This window comes from Myripristis murdjan, chromosome 14, assembly GCF_902150065.1.
Source record: "Myripristis murdjan chromosome 14, fMyrMur1.1, whole genome shotgun sequence".
In the NCBI taxonomy this organism is placed as follows: domain Eukaryota; kingdom Metazoa; phylum Chordata; class Actinopteri; order Holocentriformes; family Holocentridae; genus Myripristis; species Myripristis murdjan.
This window is the reverse complement of record NC_043993.1, coordinates 21126400-21148143: the sequence shown is the minus strand read 5'-3', so window position 1 is coordinate 21148143 and position 21744 is coordinate 21126400. Positions and strand designations below refer to the sequence as shown.

At 42.1% G+C, this 21744-nt stretch overlaps 2 protein-coding genes across 9 annotated transcripts in view; both read right to left on the bottom strand.

The window, feature by feature from the left end:
* Nucleotides 1-16025, bottom strand: part of phldb1a (pleckstrin homology-like domain, family B, member 1a) — a 35490-nt gene extending 19465 nt beyond the window's left edge. For 6 of the 8 annotated variants that reach the window (XM_030069437.1, XM_030069438.1, XM_030069443.1 and 3 more), the window contains exons 1-6: nt 11433-11544; nt 7357-7449; nt 5974-6097; nt 4552-4722; nt 2902-3027; nt 500-1674 (exon numbers count right to left, since the gene is read on the bottom strand). In XM_030069437.1, the coding sequence (XP_029925297.1) occupies nt 500-1674; nt 2902-3027; nt 4552-4722; nt 5974-6097; nt 7357-7449; nt 11433-11435 (1692 nt within the window). In that variant the 5' untranslated portion in view covers nt 11436-11544. Of the gene's footprint in view, nt 1-499; nt 1675-2901; nt 3028-4551; nt 4723-5973; nt 6098-7356; nt 7450-11432; nt 11545-15284; nt 15347-15871 lie in introns of those variants that run through there. The other 2 variants (XM_030069440.1, XM_030069441.1) reach the window with 2 other exon arrangements.
* Nucleotides 16026-19971: 3946 nt separating this feature from the next.
* On the bottom strand, nt 19972-20644 carry h2ax (H2A.X variant histone). The gene has a single exon (XM_030069478.1). The coding sequence runs from the start codon at nt 20573-20575 to the stop codon at nt 20147-20149; it is 429 nt and encodes a 142-aa protein (XP_029925338.1). The 5' UTR covers nt 20576-20644; the 3' UTR covers nt 19972-20146.
* Nucleotides 20645-21744: the final 1100 nt, after the last annotated feature.

Genomic DNA, 21744 nt, shown 5'->3' with positions numbered 1-21744 from the left:
GTACTGGATATTAATGTAAAAGAGCATCATAAAAAAGGTCCATCAAATTTGACCTAGAAGTGTCTGAGAAATTGAGCATGAAGCTTATAGCCCTCTTGGCCTGGTGGTATTGGGACAATCAGATTTATATTCAAAATGCCAGACCCCAGTGTGTCAAAATCCATAATTCTCTCAAGTTTTGTCCAAAACAAGACATCAGAGGCTCAGAAGTTGTATGTCACAGACAGATACACAAAGGGACACATGGATGAATGAATGGAGCCTAATCCATAGTGCCCTTCCTGATCTTTGATCATGGGGTACAAAAACAAGAGGACAAGCACAACACAAACCAGAGCAGTGAATGTATCTTGAAGACTGCCAGAACAATCCAAAATAAAGTCCTACTATAAGTTCACATTAACATCTAGATATGAATCAGTTCATTTATATCAAGTGAAACTCTGTCAGATAAGTATATTCTCACACCTAACTCATATCTGAGGTTGTAATTCCTTACCAGTTTCTCCATCTCCTGCTCACGGAGCCTCTCCTCTCTCTGCCAGCGATGGTATTCCAGCAGCTCATCCTCATTGTCACTGATCTCAGAGATGCTGTTCTTGCGTTCCCGGGTACGAGGCTTCAGACTGGCATCCCTGTTGGAGGATCCTGTAGCTGTTGCGCAAGAAGCCTTCCTTTGGCTGTGAGGACTAGTTAGAGGAGATGAACCAGACAGAGAAACCAGGCCTGGGAGGGTATTGGTCCTCATCTGCCTATTACTGAGCCCAGAGATTTGCGATGGGCTCGGTGCATTCAGTGCCCTCCCGGCCTCCTCTTTTGAAGAGGTTGTGTGTTTGCGTTGGACCTGAGGGCTCTCAGAGGCTGGTTTAGCTGTGGAGGTGTGTGAGACGATGGAGGACGCAGAGCCCTGTGATCCAGGTGTCCCTCTGCGGGACATGTAAGGGCTACGTGATGGTGGTTCTCTCATGCTAGTGGACCCATCACCCATGGGACTGGGCGATCTTTTCTGGAGGGAAGAACCTCTTACTCGAGGGCTGGCTGGGGTTGCTGGGGACATTTTGGAACTTGGTCTTTGATTAGAAATAGGGGATGGACTGTGACTTGAACTACAGTTTTCTGTGTCCTGACCTGGCCCTCTGAAGGGGGGCGTTGGGCTTGATGTGGTCTCTGCTCGGATGTTCCTCAGAGGCTTTGGACTGCCCTGGGCCCTCTGACCACTGGTAGCACCACTTGAGGCCACTGGAGGAGAAGTCCGAGGGTGGGGTACAGGTGTTTGGCTGGCACGAGTGGATTTGATGGAACGGGCGGGTACTGGAGGGGTTTTGTTGCCGAGGCTCTGGCCAGAGTGAGTGGCAGTGTGTGTAACTGATGAGGGGGAGGAGACAAATGATGAAGTGTTTTCATAGATGGAGTCATGTGTCATGGCTGCTGCACTGGTTTGAGGAGAGTGCAGGGTGCCATCTCTCCCATTGAGCACGGCTGGAAGAGGGGGCTGAGGTTTAGGGTGCTGGGCCGGTTTCCGAGACCCTGATAATGACGATGCCTGGGAGTCTTTCAACACCAGAGTGTCTTGGAGGTCCTTTTCTATGTTGCTGGCCCTGGATCGTGAGCCTGGGTGACCACCGCCCTCACTGGAAACAGATTGGTGGTTTCCATTTAGAGCACTATGGGTGTCTGAAAGAAAGAAGAAGGAAACACTTGTGTTCCTAGTGAATAAATGAAGAGGACAGGCACACTTAGACAGACACACATACGCACACACCCACCCACACCCACACACACACGCACACACACACACACACACACACACACACACACACACACACACGTCTTGAGTACTATAGTCTAGATGGTGATTAATGTCTCAAAGCCCTTGTTCTCTGTATGGATTCTGACCAAACCCAGTGGTCAGGATGTTTTGCTTCTCAGTTGTGCTTCAATCCTATAGGGATCTGGAGCTGCTAAATATAAAAGCGTTATACTTCAATCAGGGCCGACACAGGGCCGACGCAATCAGGGACTGGCCAGGAAGAGTGGGTCATACACACTGGACTGGGTGTGGTGGCTCATACTGTAGGTCAGATATTATTGATGGCCGAACCAATAAGGTCAGAGGAGAATGGATTCGAAATAGCATTGGCAGTGTCAGTTAAGGCAACAGTCATCACCACATGCAGTCACCCAGATAACATATGTCACATATAACACTTAAAATCTCATTCAGAAAACAGAGGGAAAAAGAATTTCTGACTCCTCAACTCAGCACCTAAATATAACAATCCTCCTTCACAATAGGGTCACACCTTCAGCAAGGACCACTGATTTGAATGAACCAGGTTATTATTTAGGCCACAGATAATTAGTTCTGAACAAGCTATTTTTGCATTCTGTCAAGGACAGTTGCCATTTTTTTTTCAGGCAAGCCACAAGACATGATTCTGATTAGAGATGCATAAATCAAGAGTTAGTTAGTAAAATGTCTTTTCTTGGTAAACAAAGAGTATACAGTCAGCCCCAATCAACCCCTCATAATCTCAGTGAGGCCTAAAAGATGGATATTTTTCATCATACATTTACGCAGACAAAATGTCATCCTACTCAAAGACCAAACACTCGCAGCTTCCCTTGATTTGAAAATGTGATCCTTGGAACTCAAAAGGTTATAACAACCTGAGTGTATTTTGAAACCTACTGGCGAAGCATTTGTTCACAGCTGTTAATAAATAGCTCCCAAGAGTCGCTTGATTTCCCTCTGCCTGATTAGTGAAGCATTATCTATATTTACTCAGTATGAACACAAGATGTTAATGTATTTTGAATGTGGGGGGTGACAACAATTTTCAGCCCTCATCATGGAGTAAAGTTGTGCTTTACTGTATTATATAATGATGGGTTCTTTACCAGTATGTTGGGTTCTGCTGGTGCCAAGTCCGTGGCTTCCTCCAGGCAGCATGCTCTTCATCCTCAGGGCCTCTTCTGGATGGTTGAAGCGGAAAAAGGCAGACTGACCAAAACACAGCATGCACCCTGCCAGGGGGAGAAGACCATGTGGGTCGCAAGCTGTCAGTGGTGTGGCATGGCTATCACCTCTTCACATTAGTGCCATTTGGGAGGAGAGGCAGCATGTACGGCTTAAAAATCATAAATGCACGACTACCCAAAAGATTAAAACTAATGGATTTATTGATGCTACCTACAAACCTTGATTTTAGTGTTTCATTTTCAGTACCATCATTATTGAAGTTTTAACTTCGTCCAGGCATCTGATTCTGATTAAAATTCATCACTGAAACAATTTAACATCACAAAGGATTAACAAATAAAATATGTTCAGTATAGCTGCAATCAATTTGCTTTTTTCCACATACAACACAAAAATAGATATATGCAGAAAAATTTCTTAATGCTTGTCATATGGACTTTTAAACAATACCATCCATTTCAAAACAACAGAAGACGGATGTACTGAATTCTTCCCTTCTTTTATGGTGTGAGTTATTGAGAAATGACTTCAACCAGTGTTCAAGAGGGGGAACGTGTCATAGTCCAGCATGTGTGTGTAGAAATAGGAATCCTTCATTGATAGTGCAAACTGATAGAGGACAGGAGGACATTTGTGGCTCTACAGATTAAATAAGAGCTGCTTTATAGTATACTGTATGTCTGCTCTGGGAAAAGTCATTGGTATGTTGCTGCTTTAAGTAGGAAACCTGACCACTGTGACAACACCCTATACAACACAGTAACAAATGGCAGTGCATAAACAGTAGGAAGCTTTTGGACTGCCAAGCTGACACAAATTAATTGAGTAGTTTAACTTACGTGCACTTAACCAGTAAGTGAAATCAGCTGTTTCTGTTTCCCTGCATTTTCAGGGGCTTTCGAGAATGCCTGGCGCAGCTCCTGAGAGTCATACAGCAAAGTTTTGTCTCCAGTTGTGGGTATTCACCCGGTCCCCTCTCCAATAGAGTCAGAAGGCCATGTTGGTAATATTGATAAAGTAAACGCTCCTAACAGCTGAGAATAACCCTTACAGTCCAAAATAAGCAGCTCCTTCCATTCAAAGGTTTCTGATTCAACATTTGATAGTAGTCCTTTCAATGAAGCAAAGCTTGGAGTATTCTTGTTGAGCAGCTGCTGCCTCCGCACACACTCACCGGCTGGTCACACTGCTTCAAATGACATTATGGTGTAGCTGTTGGCAGGGACCTCTTGGAGAGGGAACTGAAGGGGGTGGGAGAGTTTTGCCTTTATGACAGCAAGTATGCATGCTATTGAAAGCACAAGGGACTGTTTTACCATTGTTAAATTGTGCTGTTCTCCACTGCCTCAACTTTAGTCACCTCAGAACTTATTAGGACACAGTTTATCTGCAAAAGAGCTTTGTATTGTCATTCTTCAGTCAATCAGTCAAGCTGCCCTAATGCTTATTTCAAAGATTAAACTCAGTGGTAATTCCCTTAAACTGGTTCGGCACCATTTTTGTCCATTATTATAACACTGATACAGTGAGAAAAACAGTGGTCACTTTATAGCATGTGATTGTGCTACCTTGGGTGAGGCGGACCGGCTTGGTGACGGGGAGGCCATCTACAGAGCACTGGTGTCCACATGGGTGCAGGGTGATGCTGCCTGCCTGGTTTTCAATATAGCAGTGATGGGGGGCGATGCCGGGACCCTGGAGAGGGATATCTGTCCCCTCACTGCCCAGTGTTGTTCTCCCTGCAACACGAGGAAACAAACATCTGAGCATCAGACACTGGAGATACTTATGGACCTGCAAATAGCTTTGTGAAGTATTCTTGGGCCTGGGGTTCAAAGCCATGGGCTGAGAGGTGCTGATCTCAAAGTTAAGCCACATCGAGGTCATGGCCACATGGGCGGAGTCACAAATGGAGCTGGACTCAGCAAGTGGCTGAATGTGGAACAACAGGTGTCGGCCCCAAGAGATGTGTTTAGCCTAGTAGATGACAGGCATATAGCCAGAGGGGATTCATAAGGTTAAAGACTATATTAGAGTTTCAAAATGTGATTATCAGTAGTAGTGTATGATATGTCTGTCTGAGAGAAATGATGCAGTGCAAGACATCTTGCAACATTACCAAAACATCAAAAATTTTCCTCACCAGAAACCACTGTGACCCACCCCACCACCACCACAACCACACACAAACACTCTCTCTCACAAAATAGCAGTGAGCCACAAAGGAAAGGAAGCACAGAGAAAATCCCACAAGGCTGCGCTTCAGGTTTCCATTCCTCCAGGCCTCCACTGTCTGTCACCCTCCTCCCTCTCTCCCTGTGGTGTCTAGACAGATGGTGCAACAACAATCACAGACATGGGTGCAGTTGCAACTGTGGTGCACTATGGCATCTATGACTGGAAGAACACCAGTGGTAAGAAGGCAGGGTGTGGGGCTTTGTGTTTGTGCCATCATGTGTGTCTGCTAATAAGCACTGAAAACTGCATTTCTATTCATTTTTTTAACTGTCAATGCATCACCAAAGGCAGGACCTAAATTGCTATTGCTGCTATTGCTGACTATTTGGTGTTATAAGTAACTCAGGTTCAACAGAACACCAGTACAAATGTCCATAATGCTCATAATGCTCATGAAACATGAAAAAAGTCTCAAGAAGGTTGTCTTATTGAAATAGCAGCTTTTGGAGTAGCATACAATTCCCTTTAACCAAAGCTAATAGGGCAGCTTATGGTTTTTTCAGCAGGATCCATCAAGTTGTTACTCAGGTGTGTGTAGGTGAAAGGCCAACAATCAAAAACATCAGTTCTTTTTGAATAATACATGAGGTCATCTAAACTGAGCGAGTGTTAGATGTTTAAAAAAAAATGGATCAGCAACTAGCACATTTCCATAGTAATTAACAATTAAACATTGTTTACATACACACACACACACACACACACAAACTCGCACACACACATGCACATGGACTAGCCCAGGCAGCTCTTACCTTCTGGTAGGGGTAACAAGGTGATGGCTGTGCTCAAGCGACCACTCCCCAAACTAACCAGGTGGGGGCGCTCTGCCTGGACTTTCAGGGACTTGCCTGTCTCAATCAGGTCCAGAGGTGTTCCCTGTTGATACAAAATCCAATGGAAATGTCAGTGCTGACCTTAAGACCTTTATCGTTTATTAACAACATATTATCACTTAGGGCATTTAGATTACATCATGTTTTAGGACACCTTGGGAGACAAAATTTGTTTGGAGGTTTTCCACATAAATTTTATACACAACCCTAACAGTCAATACTGGAGTACAGCATCTGCTCTAATAGCACTGTACCCGGTTCATGTCTACTTTTTAGAAAAAAAAAAAAATCTTCGTTTTAAATTAGAGGGTTGATACTGTATACTTGATTCAAATCATATTTGAGGGCAAAATACTCTTGTGTATCTTGAATCATATTTTCTGTGATTAGTTCATTTTCCATCTTGCATATGCACATCATTATGGCTGGTGTCTCGGTTAGTGTGGGCTACATTAGCCAGAATATCAGAGAGTTATTTCTGAGTATTTCCAGCATGTTAACTCTGGACTGAAATTGCATTCTAGACTATTTTCAGTCCCAGTGCACTGAATATTTTCACTGATCAGCAGATGAGGGGTGAAATTGTCAGACTGATTCTAAGCTGTCTTTTTAAGTCTCTCATCTGTACTATCATAAATGTATTCAGTGTTTAAATTCTCTAGGGTTGCTGGAGTCAAGCAGTCACTGTTAAAAAAATGTGATCGACTTAGACAAATGTGAAACAGGCTCTTAGTTTCTGTGAATGAGTGAGGTATTCAGCAAAGAAATTGTCCTCAGGTTCTATGAGTTTGAGATTAAGCACAGTTTACAACATGTTGAGCAACAGTGATGAGACTAGAAGAGTATCTATCCTATCACAGTAGCATGAAGTACCACATCTGACTACAGCAGACAGTTGCAGCTCCAACCTGCTGAACCACCTAGATTTCATGATCGGGACAGTTTGTCTGCAACTGGAAGCCGGGACAGTCGATGGTGCAAAGTGGGACTGCAGAATTGCTCAACACAAGTGACAAAGACTGGCTAAAAACAACAGGGAGAGAGAGCAATGTATTTCATAACACAAACAAAAAAAAAAGAAAAGAAAAAATACAACATCAGCACATAAAGCTGCATGTACGACAGCAGCTGAGGTATGAGAGCTTCATCCCCACTAACTGGCAAATTCATTAATACATTTTTACTGAGAATAATCTAATCTACTTTGAGTGACAAACTGACACACTGCAGACATTTATTTTTTTAAAAAGCATCCCAGTCAACAGTAAAAGGTCACTGGCCCAGAGGTAAGTGATGACTAACCTGTAGGACCTGGTGTGTCTGTCGCCCATGTTCCGCTTTATTCCTGTTCAGACGGTCCATGTCGGCTGCAGAGCTATCTGACACATGAAGATCCTGCAGCACACACACATACACACACACAGAGAGAGAGAACAGCACGAGGTTGAATGGGAGCACTGGGACTACTGCTACTACAGCTGTACTACAATGGGAACAGTGCTTTCCTTAGAAACCCCTCTGTCCCAATTATGTGGCCACGTGACGGGGCGCCGTGTCAGAACCACCATACTGGCACATTGTTCCTCCATAACAAGCAAGACAAAATGATACATCAAGAAACTGGCACTGATTTATGAAGGATTCCCAATTCCCAATTCTTAGGTCGTTGTGTCTTACAACTCTGTGTTGCATGATTTATGTGGGAGGTGTATTTTATCATTTTACTAACTCATAACTTCGATTGGTTTTAATCTGCTCCAGCACTCTAACTGTTTTCTAAATGCCCTTCACCACAATGAAGTGTGTTATATATATTGTATTATTTTGTTGGATGACTAACAACACGGAAATTCACCTTTTGGCAAATTTGGGTATATTTGCTTTATTCCTTTATTCCTTTCTTTCTTTCTTTCTTTCTTTCTTTCTTTCTTTCTTTCTTTCTTTCTTTTGAATGCTGATTAACGTACATTGTCCCTTCTCGCGTAAACAATAAAATAGATTTAGAGAATCACAAAAGACAAGGACAGTTTTCTCTGCTGCCACCTTCTGACGATATTTCAGCAGGTATTATGTGATTATTTGATTATTACCACAGGTCTGTGTGTGTGTGTGTGTGTGTGTGTGTGTGTTTGCTGCAGGTGCTATAGACATCAAGGGGTCACTGCGCCTCCTGACCATGATTCACCATGACTCACACACACAGCTGTCACAAACACACACACACACACACACACACACGCACACTTCATGTTCACAGACAGATGCTACAGATTAGATCCAGCTGCAGGCAGACGCTCACACCAGTTAAGAGGAAAACAACCCACGACCAGACATGATTTGCACACACACACACACACACACACACACACACACACACACACACAAGCAGCCCAAATGACTCACCTTGTTTGCCTGCTGAAAGCTGATATCCATGTCTTTCACTATCTCCCGTTTGAACTGCTCGTCCTGACAGCTGTTTAGTTCATAGCTGATGTATAAACTCCACATTCCAAACAAGACTGAAATAGACACAACTGTCTGGCATTGTGTCTACACAGACTGCAATCTCTGTTTTTGGAAGAAAACCCTCCATCTCGAAAATGTTGACTTTTCAACAGCGAAGACTACCAGCCTTGTTTCCAGCTGGACCGCTGTGCATTTCTCATCTAACTGACTTTGTCAACCCACACAGGAGCAGTAAACCTTCAGATGAACTTAAAACTTGAGAATTCACAAAATCAGAGTTGCAATGTCTTCACTCAAAAGTGCCAATACATTAAAGGTGGACTGTGCCAAAGCTGCCCATGATTGATTTAAGGGAGAACCTTGAGATGCAAATGATAAAAAAAAATATGGAATAAGGACATAATCTAAAATGTGATCAGTGAGTCAAGCCCATCATGAGAACCATGTGGAGTCAACCATCAAATAATGTGCTTGCTCCATGCTTTTTCTCAGTTGAGTCCAAATGGTGGTGGTGGTTTCCTGTGAGTTGTCTTTGCCTTTGCCGGTGTTTCTTAAATGTGTTTTACTGGGATTTATGAATTGTGTTTTTATAGTGTGAATGGGTTTAGTCCTATGTGACAAACTGTGCGCTTTTAATTCCAATGTGTTGAAACTCACTCTGGTCGTCACTCCCGTCAACCATCAGCAACTTTGAACCGTGCAACATTAAAAGTTTGCAAATGAAGATTAAAGGATCATATCAGTGATTTTGCATGTTTAGTGTAATGCCTACAAAATGTATACACATTTCTGCTGATCTTTTCCCAAAGCAAGCAGCTGTATTTTAGATCGCCGATATCATTTTGTCCCTACTTTTTATCATGCCATTGGTTTCCATTCATTCCACTAAAATATGAGAATGAACCTTCAGAGACTTCAATCTTTCTTCACTCCGGTATTCGTCCACATTAGTTTTCCTAAAAGCTGCAGCATTGTTGTGTTTTGATGACTTGAAATTGGGTGGAGTGACACGGTCTCTCTGTCAGAAACTAGTCCCCAGGGAAACATTTGCTTTACAAAGCTAATTATTAGTTCTATTGTTTATGAATGTGGTGAATTTGTTAGCCGTAGCAGCAGAACATTACAAGGTGGTTGCTGTGACTAAAAATTCAAATTTGAAAATCAAGGGATTTTAATTAGATGTTGTGAAACCTTTAGTTCCCCCGCATGATTTGCAAAATGTTTTGTTGCGGTTTAAAATGTGGGTAAATCAAAATCATTGATATGGTCCTTTAACTAATTCATCTCCACCCCCACAGGTTTCCATAAAAAACTATTCAGTTGGTAGATACAAAGGAATTTATGTATTCCAAAGATCTGTCTCTCCCCAAAATGTTGTGAAATGAGCACTAAGATAGGATTCTTCAACCCACTCACATGGCAAATCATGACTCTTACACCACAAAAAAACGCCCCTCACAAAAGTCATTTGAAGCGGTGACATCACTGGTCACTTAAAATTGTTGAAAATGCAGCGATAAATCATATTCAGCTGTTCTCCAAGTTTAGCCCTGGTTGTTCAAGACAACAGGGCGTTCTCTCCGTGTGTGATGTCACTTTGGTTGAGGCTGCTGGGTAAAAGTGTGAGGCCGAATGTGACAATCATGTCCAGTGTGTGAGCCTCAGAGGACCCAGTGACACAGAGAACAGACCCTCGTCCTGTTCAGCCTGACACTGGACCCCACGCCTCTACGCTCAGCCCACACTGGCTGTCAACACCAGCCTGCTCTCATCCACAGACACACACACTCAGACTAGAGTTTAACCGATACGTTTTTTAAGGCCGATACTCATTGCGATTTTTTTTCAATAAAAGCTGCTGATAGCTGATATTTTTGACAATATTCAAATCTTTATCTATTTCCTGTCAGTGTATATATATATATATATATATTAATTCTGTTTGTTGTCCTTTTTGTCTGTATTTTTTTGGGGGGGGCCAAGCAAAATTTGGAAAGCACTTCAGTAAGTTTTTAAATCTGACATAGAAATTAATCTGACTTGACTGGTGCAAAAGGTGCATTCTACAAAACTGTCAAGTGTCGACTGACATGAGGAGCCATGCATACCAAAGTAATTGGCAGAAAATTTGATGGTTGAGCCTGCACGGTTCTCATCTTCTCCTTGACTGATAAATTGCATGCTGATTCCATTTTTTTTTTTGTGAGTTGAGTCAAAATGGCCCTCACTTGAGCCCCAATGTACCTTTTAATTTGAAAATTGCAATGCAGAAAAAATAACTACTACTTCTTTTAAAATATATAAGCTAGAGAACACCTCTTTCACATCAGAGAGGAAAGACATGGAAAAAAAAAGATATTGGTTCAGTATATTGGTAAACCAATAAAGCATTCCAACCCTAACTCGGACCCAGCACAGGCTATGGGACAGTGTAATGTGTCACAGTATGTCCCTCTAACTCTCTCTCTCTTTCACACACACACACACACACATATAGACACGCACACACATATGCTTATGCAGCCACAAGCCTCACTGATTTCATGTACTGCACACACCCAGCTGGGGGAATAGTTTCATGCCTCCAAATGCAGGGCCTTCCTCTGTAACCTGTGATTATGGGGGCAGTTATGCCCTTTAGAGTTGCCATGGGCTTCTGAAAATAGACACCAGCAGCCACATAGTCTGGCTTGCTGCTTTTAAAGAGAAATGACTTTGATTGAATAAACAGAGGAAGATACACAAGGCTGTATATATAAAATGATGCATATATTAATGTAAAAGAGCATGTTATTTTATATAGGAGAATTACAGGAACAACAAAAAATGATAATATTGTCTGACATAATCTATTGTATTGACAGGTACAGCCAACACTTCACGGACTTCGCAGACAGACATGAAGCTCTTACCATTCTTCTAATCTCAGAGAGTCCAGGTAACAGCGAGGTCCATGGGTTTGTCTGCAGAATATTAATCCATAGAGCTGTGTCCACATTGTTGTTTATGTCCTGCTCCTGGCTTATTTCATTCACTCACTGAGCTCCTCTGCTATTTCCCTCCTCCCCACCCTGATCCTGGTGCAGGGTTACACCCCCGACACACACACAGCAGAGGGGGACACAACATCGGAGGTGCCCTCCAGAAGCGTGGCCTTAAAGGTCATCATTTTTATTTGCTTCCTCTGATTTTTCTTTGCAAATAATTCCCATGGGTAAATAATTTTGAATTGCAGTTTCAAAACATTTCAGAATAAACAGGCTTTAGGTCAACTTCAGCTCCTCCGCAGGGTTGTGTTTGCTCTCACAGGAATTCCACTGATAGAAAAATCAGATGGACCACCACCAGCATGCTGTGTGTCTCCTTAATGCTGCCAGAGTGGATTGCTAAAGCAGGTATTCACTCTGGGGCAGGTTACGGGACCCACAGTGGAAACACACGTGGCGTAGGAGTAGGAGGTGGAAAAGACCTCGTGTCTTCCCAGCTGACTTCCTGCTCTCTGAGCTTTGTGCTGCTGAAGAGAAAGGGGCTTTCCAATCTGGAAAACTGTTGAATAACAATTCAGAATAAAGTGACCTCGAGTGGAGTGGGTGCATTATCAATGGCTCTTGGACTCAGAATACCAAGAATACTATGTTCCACAGGAAGTGAGCAAACACATGCGGGCCATCTTTTCAGACGTCCCACAGGAACAATTTGGCTGAGAGAGAGAGAGAGAGTAAGAAAGAGAGAGAGAGAGAGTGTGGGAGGAGAGGAAGAAGACGGAAGACTCCACTATTGATCTCTCAGGGTTTTTTCCCATGGTCGAGGCCAGGGAAGAGATGGAGGAAGTGAAGCAGTTGAGATGATTCACTGAGGAAAATAAAAAAAACAAACAAACAGAGGCAGCTAAGTAACCAGATGGACCCTGACTGTGTCAAGCAGTGCCAACAGTGAAGGTGGATTTTCTGTGAGTCAGCTTCAGTGATGATGTGGAAGTTGAGGGCTTGGAGGGTGACTGATGGTGTCTCACATTGTGATTTTAAAGTGAGATCAGGCATTTGATTGATTGGTCTATGGCACCTATAGCAATTTCGCTGAATAAATGATATAATTAGAAGCATTTTGAGGTTTGGTACCTAACTCACAGCAACGGTTTTAGCTCATTAATTCAGTTTATCAGATATACATGTGTTCTGTATGTATGTATAATAATGAGTTCCCATGCCAGTAAACTATTCACAGGACCATCAAATTTAGCAAATAGTTTCTTGGCTCATTAACTGGATCGCATGCTTTGGTATGCATGGCTTTTAAGTCCCAGTCAGGACTTTGCTTTTTGTTAACAGCGCAGTGAAGATGCTTATTATTGTAAAGGATGAAAGATGAAAGATGCTGTTTTCAGATGTAACAAGACGTCAGAGGTCACATTGCACTACTTTTAGGCTGATACTCCTAGTTAGGAAAAGTGAACTAGATTTTAAATGAAAAAGCTCTGGTTGGAAGTCCCCAAACCCCTTGATTCTGTAACTCTTACTTCCTGTGGTTCTTAAAACGATAAAATGATATGATCTTTCCGAGACAATGTTTTGTTTGTTTGGCTGAAACATGTCTTGTATCTAACATGTTTCAACCAGTGAACTCAAGCAGCTCGGGAAGTGGAATTCACAGTGAGGTTTTAAAAGTGCTTTGCAGCTTAAAGGACATTAACTAACTGAAACTAACTCTCAGTGGTCAGTATTGTAAGTAGAAAATTACACATAAGTTCTATATATCATTCATGTATATTACTCATCAAACACAGTAAGGTTATAAATAATGTATATGAATGTGCATTAACTTTTGCCATCTGGCCTTAATTATTATCCAATTATTTTCCAATATAATTGTTCAACATTTTGTTTGCTCTTAACATGAAGTGCTGCTGGTTTCCATCATGGTGTTTAGTCTGAACTGCCTTCAGTGGTGCCCTCACCTTCGAACATGCACAGGTGTAAAATAGTAAATATGTACATTTCGTCAGCTCCATGGAGTCACTGTGTGTATTGACTGGTCACACTCACTTGAGGTTTTCTCCCAGATCTTGATTTATGTGCTGACCGCTTGTGGGCGGCACAGCTGGCACTCTACCACAGAGCCATAAATCATGTACCTGCACACCACAGTATGATGTCTGGAGATAATATGGCACCAGACAGATGGAAGAATGCAAAAACTGCATTCTTGGATGGAAGAGACCAAGGAGAGCAAAGGGTATAGTGGCTGAGGGAGAAGGTAAAAAGGCAGTATGACTAGAAGAAGTCAGCACATGATGATCTCTTGATATATAGATGAGTGGGAGTCTGGTGCACAATAGAGAACAAATTCACAATTGTGCTCTCTGAGCTCATGAGCACGAGAAAGTCCAGAGCGGTTCTCTCATGTCAGGTCTCAAGCAGATGTGATGAGTGAATCATAGATAGATGAGTGAAACCACCATGCTGCTGAAAGACCTATCTGTAAAACAATCAGCGGTGGAGAGAGGACTACAAAGTGTTACTCAGGTAGAGGTTCTGTTACTTTGCTGATATTTTACTTCAGTAGAAGTTTTGCTGTAAAAATCTACTGAAGTAAAAGTGACTAAGTTACTTTTTCAAAACAGCAACTGTGTCAAGTGTGATCTTTTCCATGCAGTTATAAAAGGATGAGAGAACAAGGTTCCACTGAGATTCTTTTAAAGGTGCATTGCACAACATTTTCAAGGTGCAGACCCTGTAGACTGCTGACAATTGTGGCATAATATGATGGTCGAGTCTACATGGTTCTCACTGTCAGGTAACTCACTGATATTATTCCACTTTCCCCCACACTTATCACACAGTTGAGTCCAAATGGTCCTCACTTCCACTGATCATATGCAATTTTTCATCATGCACCTTTTATTGGAAATTTGAAAATGACAAAAAGTAGACGCGACAAAGTAGAAGAAATAGTAGTAGGAAAAGTTCCTCTTCTCATCTCTGCTGACTGACCGTTCATTGTGAAAGGTTCCACAACCTGTCATTGATTTGTACTCTGTAATGGATTTGATTTAAAATGAGATATAACACTCAAGCAAAAATGTAAGTAAAAGTAAACTTACTGACTTAAAAAATACTTCTTTAAAGTACAAGTACAGAAAAAAGCTACTGACTTAGAGTAACATGAGTAAATGTAATTAGTTACTTCCATCTCTGCTTCTGATACAATATAGTCATATATAATACTATATACACAACACTGTGGCACTCAGTTAGCTGCATTGGAAAACATGGACATTTTATGCTGTCTTTTTTTTTTTTTTTCAAACAAATTCAAACTGACTCAATGATTATTTGGAAAATCACAATCCCTGCAGCACATCCACGACACACCAGTGCCATTGGCATCCTTTGGTTTCTTCTGCAGGATTTACCTAACACCCATGTTCACTTATTTTGTAACTGTAACATGAACAGACACAGAAAAATGGCTGCTAACATGATCAAACAAATACCACAGTGACAATCTATGGCTACAAACAAACAAGAAAGAATAAGAGATGAAACAATAATAATAATAATAAAAAAAATCCTGATATTATGTCATCTTTCTCGCCAATCTTCCATCCAGCAAGGACACATGTACAGATTCCTCAAACTACCTTCCACATATCAACACTTATCAATCACCCAACACTTCTTACAAGGAGATGTTTTCCCTTCTTGAACACCCAAATGTATCACAATAGAAACTTTATGGCATCTTACAGTTAAAAATATACTCACTCAGGCACATGTGCACTTCTCTCGTCTGTCGGGGAAATTATTCATCAGCCTGTGATTCTACCAAAAGCGCTTTTACGATACGTTCAAGCCCCAGAGGCAAGCCTGATCTCACTCACACACATAAAAGTGTCCATTCACAGCCTGCTGGGTTTGGCTCAGAATCTCTCTCTCTCTCTCTTTCTAGAATCGGCACATTGCGTCCACCTGCTCTGACCAACCCTCCACCCACATTTATGTTAAAACTTGGCTGGGCTCCTGTGTTATTAAGCGATTTAATGTGGGAAATGAGCACTCAACAAACTCTCTGATATGATATATGTGTTGGTTGACAGACAAATAATGGCATGAGGAGACACACACACACACACACACACACACGCACACACACACACAATGTGAGGAATAACTGGGCCACATGAGACTGGAAACCCTCAACATAAAAAACCACAATAGCCCCATTATCTCTCTCTCATTCACTCTTGTTCTCCCTCTATTACTCTCTCTCTCTCTCTCTCTCTCTCTCTGTCACACACACACACACACACACACACAAACACCATCAAGCAAACAGTTTTGTTTCTCATTACCAGTGCTGGTTAAGAGCATTTTGTCGTCTGTGGAATGATCCAATCCAAAGCTCCGCTGAGATGAGGCATTCTCCCAGCTCCTCGTGAGAAAAGGCTCCCAGCTCTTTTCTCTGGAATTTAAATTTCTTTTTTTTTGTTTTTTTTTTTTTTTGTTTTGTTTATGAGTTGTCTTTGCTGTCAGATGTTACACTGTTGTGCAGATAGTTTCCAAGAGAAACGTCTACATGCACACTTTTCCATCAGGCCCAACCCTCTTTCCGTCTCTCTCTCTCTCTCTCTCTCTTTCTCTCTCTGTCTGTCTCCACTTGTCATTCTTTTATTTTATCCATTTGCATCTACCCACTCTGTCTTTCCCTGACTGCACACTGTCACTGTCTCTCTCCCACTCTCTCTCTCTCTCTCTCTCTCTCTCCCTCTCTCTCTCTCTCTCACTCTCTCCAGAGTTAATACAAGGCATATTTGTTCACACGTCTTCTTCAGAATCTCAAACCATATCTAGCAAATATTTTCTCTCTACCCCTGTTAATTACTGTGTCTTATGTTTGCAATTGCATTCGCTTCATTAAACAAATGTATTTAATACTTTGCATTTGATTCACACACACTATAGTGAAGGCTGTGGGCAATGCTATTTTTTCACATTGCCTTTTTATAAAGCAATGATCACGGCAGTAGAGAACAAGTGTCTTCTGGACAACAGCACTTCTAATTCATCACTGATAGCATCTGTACAGTCTTGGTTTTTGGCTCACACTTGAGGAAAAGCACTGGTTTTCACAGGTTCACTTAATCCCCAGTATGTTTAAACACACATACATTACAACATGACGCTACTACATTTCCTCTCTGTGTCACTTCATGAAAGACTTCATGAATGAAAGAGGCATAAATATGATCAAATGTGACATTATTACTGTAGCTCCTACTGCAGCCATAACCACAGCAAAAGCAAACTCCTGAAGTGAGAAAGTAAAATCATTATGATAAACAACAGAATGGCTTTGTCACATAGAACTGAGAAAATGTGCTTTTTTTTTTTTTTTTTTTTTTTTTTTAAATTTAGAGGCTTTGACACAGCGCCATCCAGGAAATTATAGTTATAACAGCCAATGGACGTTCAAGTTTTTCCTCAGATGGAATTTTTAGTCTGGCTGTTGATGTTGGACACGTTGTCTGGGCCGGAGTAATTGGTTCAGTCTGTCCTGGGCTGGGTTCAAACTTGGTGCGTCATGCTGCTTTTTGCTGCAGCAGTCAAAGTAGACAGAAATATCTGCATGCTCCCACCCTGCTGAAAGGTTATGGGTTCTTTTTAGAAGCCCATGTCTGAAAAACAATGAGCAAATTGTTAGAAAATACAAATAATCCACGCCTCAGATGAAACGAAGTTCTAGAGTTGCTGTAATAAAAAAAAAAAAAAAAAAAATCACCCCTCTCCTCCTGTGTAGGCCAGACAGCAGATGTGTGGAGAAGAACACAAAGGTGATGACAGTATAAAATTATTATATTTAACTGTTCATGAGACTACCATAATAGCTCCAGCAGCTTTTCACATGGTCTGTTATTTTACATCATGTTTTCACCACTATCGATCACTCTGAACAGGAAACCTTTCATCTCCCTCTCCGGCTCATGGTAAAAGGGAAATAATTGAATGAAAAAGCACGTTAGAGATGAAAGAACATAAGGTCACAGAAATTTTCTACTACCTTCCAAAGACTGTAAATGGTTTGGATTGTGGTGAGGAAGCATGAGGAGAGGCATCGGTGTGTATTGTGGAGTTGTTGTTGCAGTGGGTCATTGATTTCAAAGAATCAGACAGGAGGCTGATAGAGTCTAGAAGGGAAACAAAACAAAACAAAACCCTCCTCTTTTTCAGTGTTATGTGATGTTGAAGTGCAGCGGCATCAGTGAGGAAAAGTGCCACAGAAAACCACATGACAACAGCTCCCAGCTCAGTGCCAGTTAAGGGCCACTGAACTGATTAAAGCACGTTTTGAAGAGATGCTGTTCGAGTATATGAAACTACTGACCCCTAGTGGCAAACTTCTGAATTGAATTCCAATTCATTAAAACTTTTTTTTTTTTTTGAAAAAACATTGCAGTTGTTTACATCCTGTGGTCACCATGATTGTTCTGGTATATGCTTAATGTCATTTTAATTGATTGATAATGTAACTTTGCTAATAATTTTGATGAAAAATCGACCATAATGTCTAGAATTAACTGAAAACATATCTTTATAAATTCCTTGCAGGATACATGAGAGGCCAGTCTGGTATTACTACTGCATTCTGTGCATTTATCCAATTGCAATTAAATGACATGATCTCATGTTGTCACCAGCTGACTCTTTTCAACCCAACTGATTTTTGGGCATCCCATAATCCATACTTTGAGACTGGATTACAGTTTGTTACATTTTACAAAGACCTCTGCACAGTGGTAATTCAGTTTACTACCACTACATCTTATCTTATCAAGGATATTAAGTGCTGTAAGCTACACTCATACATGAATGCACAAACTGTCTAATTTAGGTTTTAATTTCTGACACCGTTGCCATATGCAAAAGTCATGACTGACCCCATGACGTATGGTGGCACTTTCCAGGCCTTCACAGGCAGTGGTCTGGCTTCCATGCATAATTTATCTCTATTTATCTACTTCTAGCACACATCCTGCACATTAGCTGATAACGCGTTTACAAGAAGAGTGCCTTACTATGCAGGATTAAGTCGATTAACTTCCCCAACACTTGCATGCCAACTGCTGCAGTGCTATATCTTTACAGGATGTCATATATTTCATTCAGTCCTTTTAATATTATGTTTTAGCTTTTTGGCTTCACAAGAAAAGGATAAGGAATTAAATGTTATTCTAACCCCAGGATGCCTCAACCATCTTGTATTCACCTTATATACTGATTTGCACAGTGTTTGATCAGACTTGTCTTTGCACACATACTGACAAACTGTCTCCTAGTTGATATATGTACCAAGGAAACACCTGGTGTGTCAGCAGCAACAACCGTTACTGTGCAGTACAGCATATAACCACACATGTGCACGTGCACCCTGCACAGGACATGGTTTACCTGGAGACAATGAACAGTGGGAGCCATGCCTACATCACAGACATGGTGCACAAATCCTGCAGATCAGTAGCTACTACTCCCACATACTGAATGTGAAAAATGTGTGGTAGGTGCCTGCTGAGGTATAAAAATGCAATAAATTGGAATCAGCCTGTACCACAGTGCACAATATAAGAGTGCATTGTTGGTAAAGCCTCTACTTACTGGCTTGTGAGTGCACTGTCTAAATTTGGACAGAAAAGCCAGGCAGGGCCCTCCAATTATCTGCATTACATGTGGTTGCTAATGTTAGCTGACCCCATCTCACTATATTTTCTCACTATAATTTCTTGATACCTTTAAAAATCTAAACCTCTCTCAAACTCTGGAAATTGATCAACTGTAGCCCTGTGTTCCCTGCATGGTCATGTAGAAAGGGACGTGAGGGGCCCACATAGGTAAGGAACATGGCATTTGTGAACTCTTTGTGCCCCGTGATAGCGTCCTGCTAATGATGGAATGACTTTGGTTTCTACAAATAAGCCTGTTGCTGGCTACATCGAATCTGAAACCAAATTTCATCCCAGAATATAACTTTAAGAGCACAACTATTATCAGTTAACGTTATGTCTGTACTAGGGAGATTCCCCAAGAAGCAATTATTTAAAACCCTCAAACATCATCCAGCTGAGTGTGAACCAGGCTCCCAAAAACTGGACCACTTGCTGCAAACAGTCATGGCCTACAGAGATGAGCGCATGTTGCGGCCAGGCCTTTAGCCTAGCATGAGCATCCTCACATCTTAAATCACTGGTTAAAAGGTTTGAGACTACGTTCACAATTATAGTAGTGCAGATATTTTTAGCAACGAGGCTTCCACTGAGCCAGTAGCGAGGCTCATACAACAGCGTTTCGTGCCATAGGCCTATAAGTTGTAAAATAGGGATTTAAATCAGTTTATAGCTGGTGGTCCTCCTGCACTTACACCCAGTTAGCAGTGTTACAGCTAGTGAAATGAGGATAGCCATTTTACAAAACACAAACGTTTTATTCATCAAAATGCAGGCGCTGAAGTGAATTAACAGATAATGCAACCAAAACTCAGAGACGAAAATGTAAACAAGGAAAGCTACTCTTTTGAGAAGAAATGGGTGGCCCTTAAAAGGGCCGTTGGGGGTGGTGAGAGTTCATTAGCTAGCCCGCTAATACTCCTGAGACTGGGACGAGGCCTTCTTTCCCGCCTTGCCGGAGCTTGGTGCAGCCTGTCCGGTCTTCTTGGGGAGCAGGACGGCCTGGATGTTGGGCAGGACGCCTCCCTGGGCGATGGTCACTCCGCCGAGCAGTTTGTTCAGCTCCTCGTCGTTGCGGACGGCCAGCTGGAGGTGGCGGGGGATGATGCGGGTCTTCTTGTTGTCCCTGGCGGCGTTTCCGGCCAACTCGAGGATCTCAGCGGTGAGGTACTCCAGCACCGCGGCCAGGTAGACGGGGGCCCCGGCGCCCACCCGCTCCGCATAGTTACCCTTCCGCAGGAGACGATGCACACGGCCCACGGGGAACTGCAGACCGGCCCGGGAGCTGCGGGTCTTCGCCTTGGCACGGGCCTTCCCTCCGGTTTTGCCTCTTCCAGACATTATCGATAACAGCGAATCTTCCACGAAAGACACTGCAGGTACAGATCAGCAACAAATGTGGTGTAAACCAGCGAAAAAACCTGCATATAAACACCGCGCCTGGTCCCGCCTTACAATGTGATTGGCTTACGCAGTTGAAGTAGCTCGGCGATTGGCTTCGAGAGGTGAATGGGAGCGGGAAGTCTAGTGACTATTGGATTAGGACCCACCAATCATGAGAGATTTTCCAGAGGACGTTAAAGCGATTGGTTTGTGTTTTTCCTTCTTGTTGTGAGTGGATCGCATGTATGTCCATCAAATCTGGGCGGAACAGCAGGCCTATCAAGATTTTTCCCTCCAGTTTCAAGTTTTTACCGCCCTTGCAAATGCTGCATTGATAAAAAATAAAGCCCACAATTCCTAAAATTTACCCCTTTCCATTGTAACCCACGGAGACAACCATGCTTTCAGTTTAATCAGATCTGCGTTTGTTAAAAGAAATAATTGTCAGATCAATCAAGAGGAGCAATTATCTGATGCAGGTATCTGTTTGCTGCAGTTTATTTCAGCTTAGAGATTTAGGCCTTTAAATGTACCTGACCAAGGAGATCACTGTGTGTTGTGCAGATTCCAGTGCTACTCCATGTAAATTATACATGGGGGAAAGGAGGAATGTGCTATGTGAATTTTGCACTTAAAAGAATAATGAATAAGTTACAGAAAGTGTGTATGAAGGTAAAATTTACTACATTGTTTCATTGTTTTCATCCGTTTACACTGCCACTTCCTCAAACACTTAATCACTGCAGCTGCTTTCAGGCATGTCAGCATCACGGCTTAATCCTAATAGGATTATTGGGACTTAACTAAAAATTAAAAGTCAGTAGGAAATAATGGCAGAAGGATTTTCTATTGTGCCTTGAGCTCCAGCCTTTCAGGAGGACTCAGCCATGTGCCGCTGGATCAAACAGTCGACCATGATTTTCACTCCTTTTTGCTGCAGATGTCATAAAAATGTGCATATAACTTGCACATAATCGTGAATTAGCTTTCTGCACATTATGTTTACATCTGACAGCAGGCTGCCTGGCTGTGTGTTCACCTGTTGTCTGTGAATTTATTTCTGAGACATCTGTAATGTACAGTAAGTGTAATTTCAACGTGTTGCCGTGTGGTTTGTATGTTATACG